This window comes from Schistocerca piceifrons, chromosome 8 (genome assembly GCF_021461385.2).
Source record: "Schistocerca piceifrons isolate TAMUIC-IGC-003096 chromosome 8, iqSchPice1.1, whole genome shotgun sequence".
In the NCBI taxonomy this organism is placed as follows: Eukaryota; Metazoa; Arthropoda; class Insecta; order Orthoptera; family Acrididae; genus Schistocerca; species Schistocerca piceifrons.
In genome coordinates, this window is record NC_060145.1 from 398,535,721 (window position 1) to 398,553,588 (window position 17,868).

The 17,868-nt window shown below is 41.6% G+C and overlaps 1 protein-coding gene across 1 annotated transcript in view; it reads right to left on the bottom strand.

Annotated features, from left to right (window-relative positions):
* LOC124712380 overlaps positions 1–17,868 on the bottom strand; it is a 167,957-nt gene that overhangs the window by 106,099 nt on the left and 43,990 nt on the right. The window contains exon 3 of the mRNA XM_047242676.1: positions 388–742. Within this exon, the coding sequence (XP_047098632.1) occupies positions 388–717 (330 nt within the window). The 5' untranslated portion in view covers positions 718–742. The remainder of the gene's footprint in view (positions 1–387; positions 743–17,868) is intronic.

Consider the following 17,868-nt stretch of genomic DNA (forward strand, 5'->3'; position numbering starts at 1 on the left):
CACTGCCACATGAGATAGACTGTTTGGTACTTCTTGTAACAATGCTTGATCTTACATTAAGCTAAAATTCTCAGTTTCTGCAGATCCTACAGAATAATGTACCAGGTGCCTTTAGGATTAAATAATTTACGAAGAACCAACCATATAATTTTTTTTTTTTTTTAATTTTACACATTATATAATTCAAGTCCTGGTAACTTCAGTTGTGCATCAAATTTTGGGTTTCAATAAAAAAAAAAATAAATAAAAATGAAAAAAAAATCTGAGAGATATTTTAGCTCCTTTAGAGAAACTGAGAATAATCTGTAATAATGGTAATATAAACACTGCTACAACAATTTATATGAGCTATAGTAAACATATAATAAATTCCCATGCATAACTTACTCCTAAATGTTCTTCAGCCTTTGAATGGCATACATCACAGATCTTCCATGCCCGGCCTTTCCTGTATGAGTGCCCATAAAAATCTTGAACACGCCTGGAAGCTTTCTGAAGTTTAGTTCCTTCAGGTGATAGGCAAGCAGCATTTTGACATCTTCCTCTCCTTATAGTGATTTTTTCAGCCACCACAACACAGTCACCATCGTCCACTTCACAGTCACTGTCCACACAAAAAATTTCTTGAGGGTTATTTTCTCCAACACGTGGGCATTTCTCCAGCCTTCTGGTCAGTGATAGGCTCTGTTTACGTTTTCTAGGAACATGTGATTCCATTTTTATTCTGACATAAAATCACAACCTAAGAAAGATGTTTTTCATCAGTGAAGTGGCAAACTTTTTTCATAAACATGAAAATATGACTGCTAAATAAGTATTATAAGGAACAGAATAGTACTGAGACAAACAGTGACATGGATTCCAGTTCTGCTCTATAATAAAAGTGTTATTAAAAAATCATACCTTCTTCATACAATGTCAGATTAATGCGCCCAACAATAAAATTAAAGTCATGTGAGGAACACACAAGGCCTGCTTTTTAACATTTAACAAAGACAACAGCAGAGAAAAATTCTATACACAACTAATTCATTTCTCAAAATATTCTCTTTTAAAACTTATCACTTTCACATGGGAACATTTTTTCTACTTCGATGTTAGTAACTCAAAGCACAGTCATTTTTTAAAAACTCTGTAGCTTCCTGAGGTGACTAAAGTCATCATCCATATACTTTTTGTTCGATATTATAGGGAAAAAAAAGTCAGGTGATAAATCACATGAATACATGCAATGAGACTAAATTCAGCATTGTCCTTTGCCAAATCAATTCTTCTGTGCTGTGTAACAGATGGCACTACAATGATGAACGATGTGCCATTCTTGGTGGTTTTCCCAATTTCATCAATGTCTCATGGCAAACAAATTGTTATAACCATTCTCCACTGAATGTTCTTCGATCCTCTGAAGACACTGTGGTGTTACCCAGTCTAACTGAAGAAAGAAATAATAATTTTGTTACACAAACCAAATTTGCTGGTTTTGATATATATTGGAATATCCGAAAAACTGATTGCTGGTTAGTTTCTGGCTTGTACAAATGTATTAAAGTTTAATATCCTGTTACTTCGTAATTTCCTTTGTCGAACTTTTTGAACATTTCCTTAGGCCATTTGATGCGAAGGTTTTGAGCTATGTTCAAATTATGCAGAATCGATTGGAAACAGATTGTTTTCACTACTAAAGGATCATGTAAAATCAAAAGTACTGCTGTTTTCAGTATGACTATGGATACATCTATCTCACAGTAAGTCACAAGCCGGTCACTTTACAATTTACAATTGAGTTGTACAAAGCATCGATATTTTCTTGGAACAACTATCTATTTTGGACCATCCCCACAAAACTCATCACTGATGGAAACTCAGTACAACACAATTTTGCAACCAAATTATTAACAGTATTTTCTGCAGATGACTGGCTACCAAAAGCTGAACAACGTGATGAGGTATTAGTGTTGAGGTAGGCCAATACAAAAATCAAAAAATTATCCAATGAAAACCTTCAAGTGAAATTTTGACTTTCGCATAACACTGTTTCCTTTCATTCTCACCGTAAACAAACTACTCAGCCAGTTTCTGAGCTGCCATTTGTTGTAACAGTAACAAATACAATTTTTAATACCACAGTAGTGTCATACTGTAGTATTTCAAGAATTTCCGCTTAAATTCTAGAACCACTTGGCCTTTGACCATCTAGAAAACACACAATATTTTAAACATAAGTGTGAAAGAGCCTATCTACTGCGCGTCGTGTGTGTGTGTGTGTGTGTGTGTGTGTGTGTGTGCGCGCGCGCAGGTCCGAATTGTGTAGTAAGAAGACTGTAGACACAGTGGTCAAACGGCGCTGACAAGTGATTGCCAGTCGCGCAATGGAAGTTTCATGAAAGAACACGGCAGACTCAAGGAACTTCTGTGTTATTCCATACTGTTTTATAGCTGTGACTATTGTTAGTGACGAAAGAAGATCATCATCATCATCATCATCATCATCATCTAAGACTGATTATGCCTTTCAGCGTTCAGTCTGGAGCATAGCCCCCCTTATACAGTTCCCCCATGATCCCCTATTCAGTGCTAACATTGGTGCCTCTTCTGATGTTAAACCTATTACTTCAAAATCATTCTTAACCGAATCCAGGTACCTTCTCCTCAGTCTGCCCCGACTCCTCCTACCCTCTACTGCTGAATCCATGAGTCTCTTGGGTAACCTTGCTTCTCCCATGCGTGTAACATGACCTCACCATCTAAGCCTGTTCACCCTGACTGCTACATCTATAGCGTTCATTCCCAGTTTTTCTTTGATTTCCTCATTGTGGACACCCTCCTGCCATTGTTCCCATCTACTAGTACCTGCAATCATCCTAGCTACTTTCATATCCATAACCTCAACCTTGTTGATAAGGTAACCTGAATCCATCCAGCTTTCGCTCCCGTACAACAAAGTTGGTCGAAAGATTGAACGGTGCACAGATAACTTAGTCTTGGTACTGACTTCCTTCTTGCAGAAGAAAGAAGATCGTAGCCGAGCGCTCACTGCATTAGCTTTGCTACACCTCGCTTCCAGTTCTTTCACTATGTTGCCATCCTGTGAGAATATGCATCCTAAGTACTTGAAACCGTCCACCTGTTCTAACTTTGTTCCTCCTATTTGGCACTCAATCCGTTTATATTTCTTTCCCACTGACATTACTTTCGTTTTGGAGATGCTAATCTTCATACCATAGTCCTTACATTTCTGATCTAGCTCTGAAATATTACTTTGCAAACTTTCAATCGAATCTGCCATCACAACTAAGTCATCCGCATATGCAAGACTGCTTATTTTGTGTTCACGTATCTTAATCTCACCCAGCCAGTCTATTGTTTTCAACATATGATCCATAAATAATATGAACAACAGTGGAGACAGGTTGCAGCCTTGTCTTACCCCTGAAACTACTCTGAACCATCAACTCAATTTACCGTCAACTCTAACTGCTGCCTGACTATCCATGTAAAGACCTTCAATTGCTTGCAAAAGTTTGCCTCCTATTCCATAATCTTGTAGAACAGACAATAACTTCCTCCTAGGAACCCGGTCATATGCCTTTTCTAGATCTACACTCCTGGAAATGGAAAAAAAGAACACATTGACACCGGTGTGTCAGACCCACCATACTTGCTCCGGACACTGCGAGAGGGCTGTACAAGCAATGATCACACGCACGGCACAGCGGACACACCAGGAACCGCGGTGTTGGCCGTCGAATGGCGCTAGCTGCGCAGCATTTGTGCACCGCCGCCGTCAGTGTCAGCTAGTTTGCCGTGGCATACGGAGCTCCATCGCAGACTTTAACACTGGTAGCATGCCGCGACAGCGTGGACGTGAACCGTATGTGCAGTTGACGGACTTTGAGCGAGGGCGTATAGTGGGCATGCGGGAGGCCGGGTGGACGTACCGCCGAATTGCTCAACACGTGGGGCATGAGGTCTCCACAGTACATCGATGTTGTCGCCAGTGGTCGGCGGAAGGTGCACGTGCCCGTCGACCTGGGACCGGACCGCAGCGACGCACGGATGCACGCCAAGACCGTAGGATCCTACGCAGTGCCGTAGGGCACCGCACCGCCACTTCCCAGCAAATTAGGGACACTGTTGCTCCTGGGGTATCGGCGAGGACCATTCGCAACCGTCTCCATGAAGCTGGGCTACGGTCCCGCACACCGTTAGGCCGTCTTCCGCTCACGCCCCAACATCGTGCAGCCCGCCTCCAGTGGTGTCGCGACAGGCGTGAATGGAGGGACGAATGGAGACGTGTCGTCTTCAGCGATGAGAGTCGCTTCTGCCTTGGTGCCAATGATGGTCATATGCGTGTTTGGCGCCGTGCAGGTGAGCGCCACAATCAGGACTGCATACGACTGAGGCACACAGGGCCAACACCCGGCATCATGGTGTGGGGAGCGATCTCCTATACTGGCCGTACACCACTGGTGATCGTCGAGGGGAGACTGAATAGTGCGCGGTACATCCAAACCGTCATCGAACCCATCGTTCTACCATTCCTAGACCGGCAAGGGAACTTGCTGTTCCAACAGGACAATGCACGTCCGCATGTATCCCATGCCACCCAACGTGCTCTAGAAGGTGTAAGTCAACTACCCTGGTCAGCAAGATCTCCGGATCTGTCCCCCATTGAGCATGTTTGGGACTGGATGAAGTGTCGTCTCACGCGGTCTGCACGTCCAGCACGAACGCTGGTCCAACTGAGGCGCCAGGTGGAAATGGCATGGCAAGCCGATCCACAGGACTACATCCAGCATCTCTACGATCGTCTCCATGGGAGAATAGCAGCCTGCATTGCTGCGAAAGGTGGATATACACTGTACTAGTGCCGACATTGTGCATGCTCTGTTGCCTGTGTCTATGTGCCTGTGGTTCTGTCAGTGTGATCATGTGATGTATCTGAACCCAGGAATGTGTCAATAAAGTTTCCCCTTCCTGGGACAATGAATTCACGGTGTTCTTATTTCAATTTTCAGGAGTGTATAAAGCATAGATACAATTCCCTGTTCCACTCATAACACTTCTCCATTATTTGCCGTAAGCTAAAGATCTGGTCCTGACAACCTCTAAGAGGCCTAAACCCACACCGATTTTCATCCAATTGGTCCTCAACTAATACTCGCACTTTCCTTTCAACAATACCTGAGAAGATTTTACCCACAACGCTGATTAAAGAGATACCTCTGTAGTTGTTACAATCTTTTCTGTTTCCATGTTTAAAGATTGGTGTGATTACTGCTTTTGTCCAGTCTGATGGAACCTGTCCTGACTCCCAGGCCATTTCAATTATCCTGTGTAGCCATTTAAGACCTGACATTCCACTGTATTTTATGAGTTCCGACTTAATTTCATCCACCCCAGCCGCTTTATTGCACTGCAATCTATTGACTATTTTTTCCACTTCCTCAAATGTGATCCTATTTCCATCATCATTCCTATCCCATTCTACCTCAAAATCTGAAACATTACTGATCGCATTTTCACCTACATTGAGCAACTCTTCAAAATATTCCCTCCATCTGTCCAAGGCATCCACAGGATTCACCAGCAGTTTTCCAGACCTGTCCAAAATACTTGTCATTTCCTTCTTACCTCCCTTTCGAAGACTGCTAATTACACTCCAGAATGGTTTTCCAGCAGCTTGACCCATAGTCTCCAACCTGTTTCCAAAGTCTTCCCACGATTTCTTCTTGGATGCTGCAATTATCTGTTTGGCTTTGTTTCTTTCTTCAACATTACTTTCTCTGTCTACCTGGGTTCTGGTATGTAGCCATTTTTGATACGCCTTCTTTTTCCTTTTACAGGCTGCCTTGACTGTATCATTCCACCAAGCTGTTTGCTTCATCCTACTTTTACACACTACTGTACCAAGACATTCTTTAGCCACTTCTAGTACTGTGTCCCTGTACCTTGTCCATTCCTTTTCCAATGACTGTAATTGACTACATTCAACTAACTGGTACCTTTCTGAGATCGCTGTTATGTACCTGTGCCTGATTTCCTTATCCTGAAGTTTCTCCACTCTTATCCTCCTACATATGGCCCTGACCTCCTGCACTTTCGGCCTCACAACCCCAATTTCACTGCAGATTAAATAATGATCAGTGTCATCAAAGAATCCCCTGAATACACGTGTCCCCCTCACAGCCTTCCTGAATTCCTGATCTGTTATTATATAGTCAATGACAGATCTGGTTCCCCTGCCTTCCCAAGTATACCGGTGAATGTTCTTATGTTTGAAAAAGGAGTTTGTGATTACTAAGCCCATACTGGCACAGAAATCCAAGAGTTGTTTCCCGTTCCTGTTGGCCTCCATATCCTCTCCAAATTTACCCATAACCTTTTCATACCCTTCTGTTCGATTTCCAATCCTGGCATTAAAATCACCCATGAGCAGAACATTGTCCTTGTCCTTTACTCTAACAACTACATCACTGAGTGCCTCATAAAAACTATCCATCTTATCTTGATCTGCGCCTTCACAATGCAAATATACTGACACAATCCTAATTTTCTTGCTAGACACTGTCAAATCAATCCACATCAGTCGTTCGTTTACATACCTTATTGCAAATACGCTGGGTTCCATTTCTTTCCTGATGTAAAGCCCTACACCCCATTGTGCTATTCCTGCTTTGACTCTTGACAGGTAGACCTTGTATTCTCCCACTTCCTCTTCTTTCCTACCCCTTACCCGAATGTCACTAACAGCTAAAACGTCCAGCCCCATCTTACTTGCAGCCTCTGCCAGCTCTACCTTCTTCCCAGAGTAGCCCCCATTGATATTAATAGCTCCCCATCTCATTACCATTTGTTTGCCAAGTCGTATCTTTGGAGTCCCTGGTTTGTCAGTTAGAGATGGGACTCCGTCACCTCCAAAGGTCCGAGGCATTTTGCTCTGATTGTTGCCAGCATCATATTTAAAGTACCAGGGAAGCAGGTTGCTAGCCTTACTTGCCCCGAGTCCCATTGGGTTTTACCCCTAACAGCTGAGGGACTAACCGGTGGATTTGGTAGTCTTTGCCGTATGAGCACAAAGGTGACCACGACTCAGAATATGTCCGAGATGCCCAGCCTTATTCCAAAGTAACTGGTATCCCGACTGTCAGGACCACTTACTTGGCCACTCATATGTTGCCCGTGGTTCATGAACTAGGACATGACTACAGGAACCCACACCATGAACCACGCGAAAGAACAATTGAGTGGAAAAAGATTTTTAGTAACTTTTAACTTGAACTTGCTAGCGGCAAGACATGTGTATGATTCCTGTATTAACAGAGTCGTGGTTATCTAGCCAACTGTTGTAAATGTAACTTAATTGTTTCTAATGTAAAATGACACTTGTTTATGTGAGAAGTGTGAATTTTGTTCTTTGTGGAAGTTCAAATACACTGATAGTTGTTGAAAGTATTCTGTGAGGACCTAATTATTTCACAAAGAGAGAGAGAGAGAGAGAGAGAGAGAGAGAGAGAGAGAGAGAGAGTCATATATATTCCTTTAACTAGCATCATTCTTCAGAGAAGAAGTTTTTGGAGACTGACATAGCCGGCTATCCAGAGAAAAAGATCGGCTGTGCATACCAAGTAAGTGTACGCGTGTAAAACGAGTGAGAAGGTTGGAATCCAACGTCGCACATTCTTGTCATCAAAAACATTAGACTATCTCAACAGCTTCATTGAATGCTTACTTAAATAATCTTAAAAGGTGGCCCTCTTAAGAAGAAAAGCTGAAGATGGTCAAGAAACAGTATGATCCTGTTATTAAAAAAACTAAGCAAATAAAACATAACAGACCAAATCCAGCAGGTATTTCCAACTTACCAGCCAAAGAGCATAATAAAGAAAGTTCAAGAAGCCATCTCAAAAGAATAGGCATTGTGTTATGAACAAGGAACAGTAGTGTCACAAGTATTGGCTTCATTGTTAGGCTTACTTCTTCTTTGGAAATTAAGAAAGCACAAGAGGTATTGAGAAAGTATGTTCTGTAGGCCAGTAAAAAAAATGTTAAATGTAATGTATCACAAAATTTCATTATAAATTGAAGTAGGGGGCTAAGCCTATGAGCATGGCTTGAGAAGTTTGACAAGAAGCAGAGAAACCAACTTTTTTCTCCTCAAAAACTAAAAATTATTTCTCAGCATGAGACCAGTGAGGGTAAATACAGCTGCTCCCACAAGACACCTACTTCTTTACTCCGACAAAAGCAAAATGTTGTTCTCATTTAACATAATCTTCATTTACAAGTCTGTACTTCATGATTTTTTCCTTCTACAAAGCACTTCCTACAGATACAAAACAGAAAAATGTCACAAGGTGTCAGATGTGGGGAATAAGGAGGGGTGGGAGACTATTTGGAGACCAGTACTTACAATTTTGTCATTTCACTGGCAGATGTGTGGATCATTTGACAATTGTGTAAGATAACTTTTTTGTGCTCTGATCATGGTTGTTTCTATTTCAACTTACTGTGCAAACAATCCAACAATGGTGCATCTAAGAAAATCTGTTTAATCTTTCCCAAACAATAATAATGGCACCTAGTGAATGCTAAACACCAGATGCCACCAATCTTCCACTTGAAAATGAGAGCTTATTTCATCCCATAAGATTTTCACCTTCATCAAACCTTTCTTCTGACCACTGTTTTATCTCTGGTACGTTATGGTGGATTCGCTTTAGTCTACAGTCACATAATAGTCTCAAAATGACTTCAAATTGTGTTTTAACTTTCCAAAAGAAGAATTTGAAGTTTGCTTCCCCAGGTATTTTTTGTCTCTCATACATAAATGTGATACCCATCATGTATCCTGCGGCTGGAGTCCACACCGGTAGCTCTGGGCAGCGTGTGCAGCCGCTAGGTGGAGGACCAGATTCGATTCCCGGTACTGCCAAGTCCCTTTCCTTGGTGGCAGGATTGGATGAAGGTTGCACTCAGCCTCGTGATGTCAACTGAGGAGCCTTTACCACAACATTCTCACTAATCTTAATTTGACAATCTTCTATCACAATGTAATAAATTTCATCTCTCCGAAATCTGAAATGTGCCAAATCTGCAGATCTCATGTTAATGTTCATAAACTTATTTTTTAACGTAACGATCAGTTTTGTGTGTTGTTGCAGAGTCTTCATACATTTCATTTAATTTTTGTCTGTGCCACATTCTGATGATGTCCCATATTCCAAGGAGTGTAGGGGACGATGCGGGAGACTCACACTGCCGACTAGGCAAGGTTCTAGAGGAGGTTGTTTGCCGTTGCCTTCCTCCGACCATAATAGGGATGAATGATGATGATGATGATGATGATGACGACATAACAACACACTGTCATCTTAAGGCAGGGAAAATCGCTAGCCCCACCGGGAATCGAACCCCGGATCCCGTGCACGGAAAGCGAGAACACTACTGCAAGACCACGAGATGCAGACTACTTTTAAAAAATAAAAGTGATTAATTGTCTTACCATGCCGATCTTCATCAGTTTGCATGGAATATGTTCGACCAATCATTTGAGGTAGTATCAACAAAAAACTGTGTTTTGCATATATTTGGAAGAGAATATTACAAGAATGACAAGGACCAGTACATTGCTTAACAAAATTTCCCCACTGTTTTGCAGGAACCTATATTTTCAATACATCAGAATTAGCTCACAAGATAAAACATAGGTCATCCACTTACAAGAGAACACTGATTGTTATGGAGCTTTGTAGATGGTACAGAACTGTAATAATTTGCCGGTTACAACACCTACCGCCAACAGCACACGTAAATTGGGGCACTACGGCAAGCATAGCGCACACCAACAAACAGCATGCCCGCAACTACCCAAGATGGCCACCAACACCTGTCCGGTGACCGACCGCCACTACCATGCCCGCTGCACGTGTGCAGCACTTCACCAGTGACACCTGATAGGGATAGCGTCTTTCTAATGGCATGTATAAGCCTCTGAGTTTATTGAGAAGTGTAAACTACTTCGACTGTAATCTTGCTGATGTAACTCTGTGACACAATGGCTCAGTGTTTCCTTGTGCTCCTAGTTCGAAGACAGGCGGTGATGAGGATCGGATGAATTTTCATGAGTTTCGGAATCTGTGATCTCTCCTGCTGTTCGGCTCTTCCTTTGTAGTACAAACAGCAGCTTCGCCAATATTTCGTGGCATTTCGCGTGGTCAACAAGAAGATCTATAAGACTCTTATCTTGGATACCCCCTAATATGTATCACTTACTGTGCTGGTTAGCTCTCCTGTAAGAGATTGTCGCTTTCTTTTAACAGTATGTGTAGTTACTAGCCTCTTATCAGTGTAAGCATGTCGTTGATGCACATGTTGAATTCTACCAATCACAAACAGCAACAGTAATCATATTGAGCTTGGGCAGCTGAGCTTCACAGTTTACATTGAAAGTGATGGTTCATCACAGCTAAGTCTCAAGAGTCTTATGCAGGCACCATAGTCAGAGACGCAATCATTTGTTCAGCCCCAGATAAGGCAGTGCGTCAACGTGCCCTCCAGTTTGAGGACCCTGAGTTAGACAAGGTCTTGAATACTGCACACTAGTTCGATGTGCTTCCACGCCACAGGCCACCAATTAAATGCTTGTAATGATGTTGCCTTTGCTGGCAGTGAGCAGCCCTGGTGCATGGAGCTTAGGACGTTGTGGGAAGCGGTGGTTGCCAGGCACAACCAACTCAACCAGGCCGACAAAACAAACATACTGGTAGCAGAAGGAACAGTGAATACCACTTCCTTCGTATTCTCTTGTTTCACACAGCCTCCGCGAAGCAGTGATCCTCTTGTCATAAAGGAAAAAAAGGAGAAGGGTACTTAGCAATGGTATGACATCTCAACTCCCCTCTCCCAGGAGTCGTCGTAGGAATCACTGGACACTGATATTCATACTGTTTTGTGTTAAGCTCAAAATTGTCTGCAAATCAGATCAAACTTTACACTGGTTTGTGGTGGATAATGATGCAAGTACTGAAAATTTGTTTGAGTAAGATGCCTTTGTTATTTTTTGTTTTTCTATTGCAGGTGTAGTGCATCTAGTGTCAGAACCAAGTGCCTTATCATGAATTGGATTCCTTGTGTTCTGAGTTTTCAGATTTGTTTGCTCTAGGTTAAGTTACGCAGACAATTTCAAGGCACATATTACACTCAAATCCTCTGCCCATTCTCACTTTTTACAGGTGTGGCTCGTGCAAGTACACATACATATGCACATCACAGAGAGGGATTAGACTGATTTCCTCAAGTGAATGGGCTACACCCTTAGTGATTGCAAAGAAGCCATCTAGTTAGCTACAGCTCTTTAGCGACTTCAAGATCACTGTAAATGCATCAACATTTACCCCCTACTCATCCCCATGAGTTGCTCACAAAGTTGGCTGGGAGGCAGGGGGTGGACAGTTAAATTCATTTCGAAAATCAACTTGAGCAAAGCTTACCTTCAGATTCCCCAGCAAAGTGGCACACTGTCACAAGTTTATTTCCAGAGCAGCTTCTATCACCCATCCCTTACATTTGTTGTTTCTTAAAACTGCTCCATTTTTTTGGTCTGAAGCCTGTGAGCATGGTTTTTTTGCAGTTTGAAAACGGTCTTCACTCTGTGCCAAATCTTGCAATATTTCAGCCTGGTATACATATGTTCTTGGCCATGGCCCAGTACGGGGTGGGAGCAGTTGTGGCTCATCACCATTCAGATAGCTCTAACAGCCTATTGCCTCTGCATCAAAAACACTAAACTCAGCAACATTATTCCAGGTGGAAAAACAGGCTCTTGCTATTGTCTATGCCTCAAAAAAAATTCTTCTATGGTGCAAATTTCATTTAATTACCAACAATAAGATCTTGGTTTCCCTGTTTAGCCCCGGACCATCTTCAACTTTGGAGCAATTATGAGATTCATTTTCATCCCACATCACAACATGCAAACGTGGATGCTCAGTCCTGTCCCCATGGGTCCTTACCCCTTGTTTGACTATGAGGAACTGCTTTGTTTTCAACTGGGCATGAAGGCGAGGCACATGGTGGATAGCTTTCCCACTACCATTTCCCATACTGCCTCTGCTGCGGTGGCTGACCCACTGCTCGAGCACGTTGTACGAATGATACAACATGGGTAGCCCAACCATCTGCCACATGAGGCATCAAAACCGATTCAAAATTTTTCTGTACTGCGCCATCACATCTCACTCTTGGATGACTTTATTCTCCTATCAGCAGAAGAATTTACTCCAAAGGCCATGGTTCCAGTGGTTCTGCAGCACAAAGTCCTCTGCTTATTACATCAAGCTCATTGGAGGATATCTTGCATAGAACTGTTGGTGCATCGTCATGTGTTTTGACCAGGCATTAATCGGGAGGTGGAACACCTTGTCATGGTCTGCCGCAAGTGTTCAGGTACGTAGGGGACACCACACTCTCCTATTTTGCCATGGCCAGTACTTGGACAGCCTTTGGAAAGACTCCAGATTGATTTTCATTCTTTTTTAGTTACTTTCTGGTTATTGGCAACTGATACTTTTTCTCGTTTTCCTTATGTTGTTCGTACTCCTCAGCGACAGCAGACGCAACTGTCAAAGCTCTGTCGAAAATATTCTCCAAAAAAGGTTTGTCTTGTACCCTGGTTTCGGACAAGTTCATGATGCAACCTGTTTCGGACAAGTTCGTGATGCAACCTTTCAAGGACTTCATCGACTTTCTCACCTAGCACGTCAGTCTGGACCAGGGCATTTGGATGGTACCTGCAATGGATTCGGGCCAACGTGCACAGCCAGTGTGGTTGCCACGTCTTTGTGGTTTGCAGCGAAGATCGCCTCGTGACAAACAGCTGGAACCAGTTGTGGCCCAGGATGGGCGCAGGGCACCCTCCTTAGGCCATGGACCCCAACATCTTGTTCTTGGCTTGCCCTGGCTCCTCTAGGGACAGAGCAGCCCAGGTCGTGCCACCGGTCCTGTCCATAGGTTGCCCCTGAATCTACAGCTGCAGGGATGCCCTCGCCTGTAGTGCTGGTCTGGGTGGGCCAGAAACTTCTCAAGCATTTGGCTGCTGCCCCCAGCATTGCTACAGACACCAAGAACATTCTTTCAAGGAGTCGTGCAGTAACTTTCCTGTTACTATACCTACCAAACACAGTGGATATAAGTTGGGCCACTACGGCAAGCGTAGTGCGCACCGACATTCAAATGTCAGGTCTGCAACTATCTGAAGTCACCCACCACCACCACCACCACCACGAAGTCCTATATGCATGTGCAGCATTACACCAGCGACACCTGAGAGGGACAGTGTCTTTATAAGGGCATGTATGGGCCTCCAGGCTCTCAGTTATTAATGTATTCAACACATGTAAACTACTTTCATTATATTCTTGTTGATATCACTCCAAGACCCAGTAAATTACCTCTCTCTTACGGCTTTGTTTTTCCTTATGTTGTTAGTTCGAATAAGAACTGGTGCCAGGCTATCATATCTGCCGATATAATCATGGTAGTAGAGTGCTGTGTATGTGCCAGTCCCTTGTATGGAATCAACATGATAAGATGGGTCAACATGAAGACACAATAGAGCTATTATGTTTGGACATGTCCATGATTGTACCATAGCATGGAGATGTGACAAAATGACAAAAAGTAACTAATATGTTTGGACGTGCGCATGACGGTGACACAGTGACTGAAGTTGTCAGATTTGTTGGTGTATCAATGTGGAATGTGCACCATGTCTACAAGGAATGGTATATCCCCAGAAACCATGTAACATGGTATAAGAATAGTGGTAGCAAAAAGTTCCTAGGCCAAATGTCACACTTTGACAACAGTAATTGATTTCAAATCCATAAGGAATTGCTGCTGTCAGTGAATGCAGGTCCACCTATACTGGTGTCCCAGTTTCCAAGGGCACATTGCTAAGGATCCTATATGTAATGGACATCTAGAGTCAAATAGGCAAATAAAACTGCATGTCTTCAACAGGCCAATAAACACATAAATTGGACAGTAGCTGACTGAGGTACATAGAGATACCCGACGCGTCATGATTTTACCTCTTTTCAAACGACGCAACATTATTTGAATGATGGTGCCACTAAAGCATGTGTGTAGTTCAGGCTGGTGGTGGTTATGTAATGTTTTGAGGGTGTATTTTGTAACAGGGCTTCGGTCTTCACATTCAGGTTACTGTGAACATTTCAACATTCTGGATGACCACGTTATGCCCAATCTTCTACATCTTACCACTGGCCCACCATATCACTCCCACAGAAAACATCTGGGGCTATTTGGAACAATAAGAAAATGTAGCAGTTGATGTAACTGCAATTCTACATCTACAACTACATACATACTCTGCAAGCTACGGTACAATGCATGGTGGAAGGTTCCTGCACAACTAGCAACCATTTCCTTTCCTGATACACTTGCAAACAGAGCAAGGGAAAAACAACTGTCTGTACGCCTCTGTAAAAACCCAAATTTCTCGTCTTATCTTCGTAGTCCTTACGTGAAACGTACATTGGTGACAGTAGAATAGTTCAGCAGCCGCAAATGCAGATTCTTTAAATCTTCTCAATAGCATTCCTCGAAAAGAATGTTGCCTTCCCTCAGGATTCCCATTTAAGTTATTGGAACATTTCCATAATACTTGCATTATTCTTATTTTATTTACATGTCAAGTTCCGTAGGACCAAATTGAGGAGCAAATCTCCAAGGTCACAGAACATGTCAGTACATGAAATTACAACATGAGAGTAATTACAGATAAAAATAAAATGTTTATGAACCCAAAAAAAGTCAATCTATAAGTTTAAGTAAACACAATCAACAATACAACAAGAATTGGCTTAATTTTTTAAGGAACTCCTCGACAGAATAGAAGGAGTGACCCATGAGGAAACTCTTCAATTTTGATTTGAAAGCGCATGGATGACTGCTAGATTTTTGAAGTTGAGCGGTAGCTTATTGAAAATGGATGCAGCAGTATACTTCACACCTTTCTGCACAAGAGTTAAGGAAGTCTGATCCAAATAAGGGATTTCTGCCAAATATTAACTGACTGCAGGCTGCTTATTCTTGGGAATAAGCTAATATTGTTAACAAGAAATGACAGTAAGGAATATATATATATATTGAGACGCCAATGTCAAAATACCCAGACTCATGAACATGGGTCGACAAGAGGTTCATGAACTTACACCACTTATTGCCCAAACCACCCGTTTCTGAGCAAAAAATATCCTTTTAGAATGGGAAGAGTTAGACCAAAATATAATACCATACGACATAAGCGAATTAAAGTAAGCAAAGTAGACTAATTTTCATGTTGAAGGATCACTCACTGCAGATACCATTCGAATAGTAAAAATGGCAGCATTAAGTCTTTGAACAAGATCCTGAACGTGGGCTTTCCACGACAGTTTACTATCTATATGAACACCAAGAAATTTGAACTGTTCAGTTTCACTAATCACATGCCCATTCTGTGAAATTAAAAAGTCAGGTTTTGTTGAACTGTGCGTTAGAAACTGTAAAAACTGAGTCCTACTGTGATTTAGCGTTAGTTTGTTTTCTACAAGCTATGAACTTATGTCGTGGACTGCACTATTTGAAACTGAGCCAATGTTGCACACAACATCCTCTACTACCAAGCTCGTGTCATCAGCAAAAACTGATCCCTGGGGCACCCCCCACTTGAATGTACCCCACTCAGACCCCACATCACAGCGATTCTCAACATTGTGAATAATGACCTTTTGCTGTCTGTTGCTAAAGTAAGAGGTGAACCAATTGTGAGCTACTCCCCGTATTCCGTAATGGTCTAACTTTTAGAGCAATATTTTGTGATCAACACAATCAAATGCATTAGTTAAATCAAAAAATAAGCCTAGCATTCGAAACCTTTTGTATTTCAGACATCAATCTCGGAAAGGCATTTGCCAAGAAAATTATATGATTCCCTGTATAAACTAAATTTTTATTCAATTCATCAGCGATGCTCAGAAAATGATTGTTAAATACTGTACATATATCTGATTTATCAGTAACAGAAATATTTTTACTACAAACTGACTTTAAACTGTCGACCTTGTGCTGCAGACCAGACACTTCCTTCACAACTGACCACATGGTTTTAATTTTATCCAGTGAATTAGCTATCCTATTTGCATACCACATACTCTTTGCCTTCCTATTAACATTTTTAAGCACCTTGCAATACTGTTTGTAATAGGCTACTGTAACTTGAATGTGACTACTTCTAACATTTTGATGTAATTCCTGCTTTGTTCTACATATCCTTATCCCACTAGTCAGCCACTCAGGACGCTTATTACTGCTAGTACCCGGTTTAGAACATTCTAATGGAAAGCAACTCTCAAAAGAGCATGAGAATTGTGTTAAGGAAAGCATTATATTTATCATATATGTTATCGGCACTATCAACATCCTGCCCCTCTTACACGTTCCTCGACAAGGTTTAAAAAACTCCCTATTGCTGTTGGATTAACTTTCCAACATGGTTTGTAATTATATGTGACATTTGTTTGAGCACAAAAGTCTTTTAGTGTTAAAATTTGTGCATCATGGTCTGAAAGGCCATTCACCCTTTTACTAACTGAATGCCCATATAGTAATGAAGAATGAATAAAAATATTGTATATGGGAGTGCTACTGTTCCCTTGCACCCTAGTTGGAAAAAACCTTCTGCATCAGATCATATGAATTTAGGAGATCTACCAAAATCCTTTTTCTTGCACCATCATATCGTCAATGAAGAAACAATACCGCGTAAATGACAAATTGCTAATTTTTTGTTTTTAAGTCCGATGTTGTCGTTAAACGTACGCGCATCTGCTCTTAACGCCATAGTTCCGAATTTTTAATTATTTACCACAAAAAAATTATCTAAAACAATACCGCGTATATGACACAGCAAAGAAATAGATAGCAATACTGCAGAACTATAGAGAATTAAATAAAGCATATCTACAATCTATGGAAACTGTAAACAATACCACATAAATACAAAAGCGCGCGCAGCCACAGCACATTGTTACTGCATTATTACGTACTTAACAGTGCTCGAAAGTGGTTCCGTGCTTGTAGCTCCATTCATGATAATGGACAGCGATATAGATGATGAACTTTTTACTGAAGAAGAAATTCTTCCTCAGCTGAAATCAGCTTATGAAAGAGCAGAATTGTTCCTGAGGGTGACTGAACAGCGGTAAGAAATTGTTATATTATTCACTTTTGAATGTTAGTAGCACTGCAAGTGTCTTATTATGATATAAATCAGATTAGCCCCACCTCACTCGTTCTGTGCTTTATTCATTTCTGCCAAAGGTTTCTAGACTGTCCACTTTCTTGTAGGGTCTCCTGTAAATGCACAACAAACAACAGGTGAGAAAAGTCATAACGCTGAAGTTACATTTACTGAAGAAGAATTAATTTCATAATTGGGGTTCTCGGTTACTGTTCCTGCAACATCTAATGACGCAGGTAAATTTTCTTGGGATTATTGTTAATAGTATTACTGATGCTGTTGTTCTCATAAATACATGAATTTGAGCTTCATCTTTGTCTGCATAATTAATTTATAAATATTTTTCCATCTAGAAACTTCAGTGGCTGTATCCAACAATGCTCAAAATGAAACCAAAGTCACAGTTTCCACTAGAGACGACAGTACTTCACACGCATTGCTACGCGATGGTGCTCATTGTTTGCCAATAAATTACTGGAAGATCATGGGAACAATAATGATTCTGACAGCGAAGGCCAAGAATATTATGGTGACAGGAAAAGGAAGTCTAAACCACATCC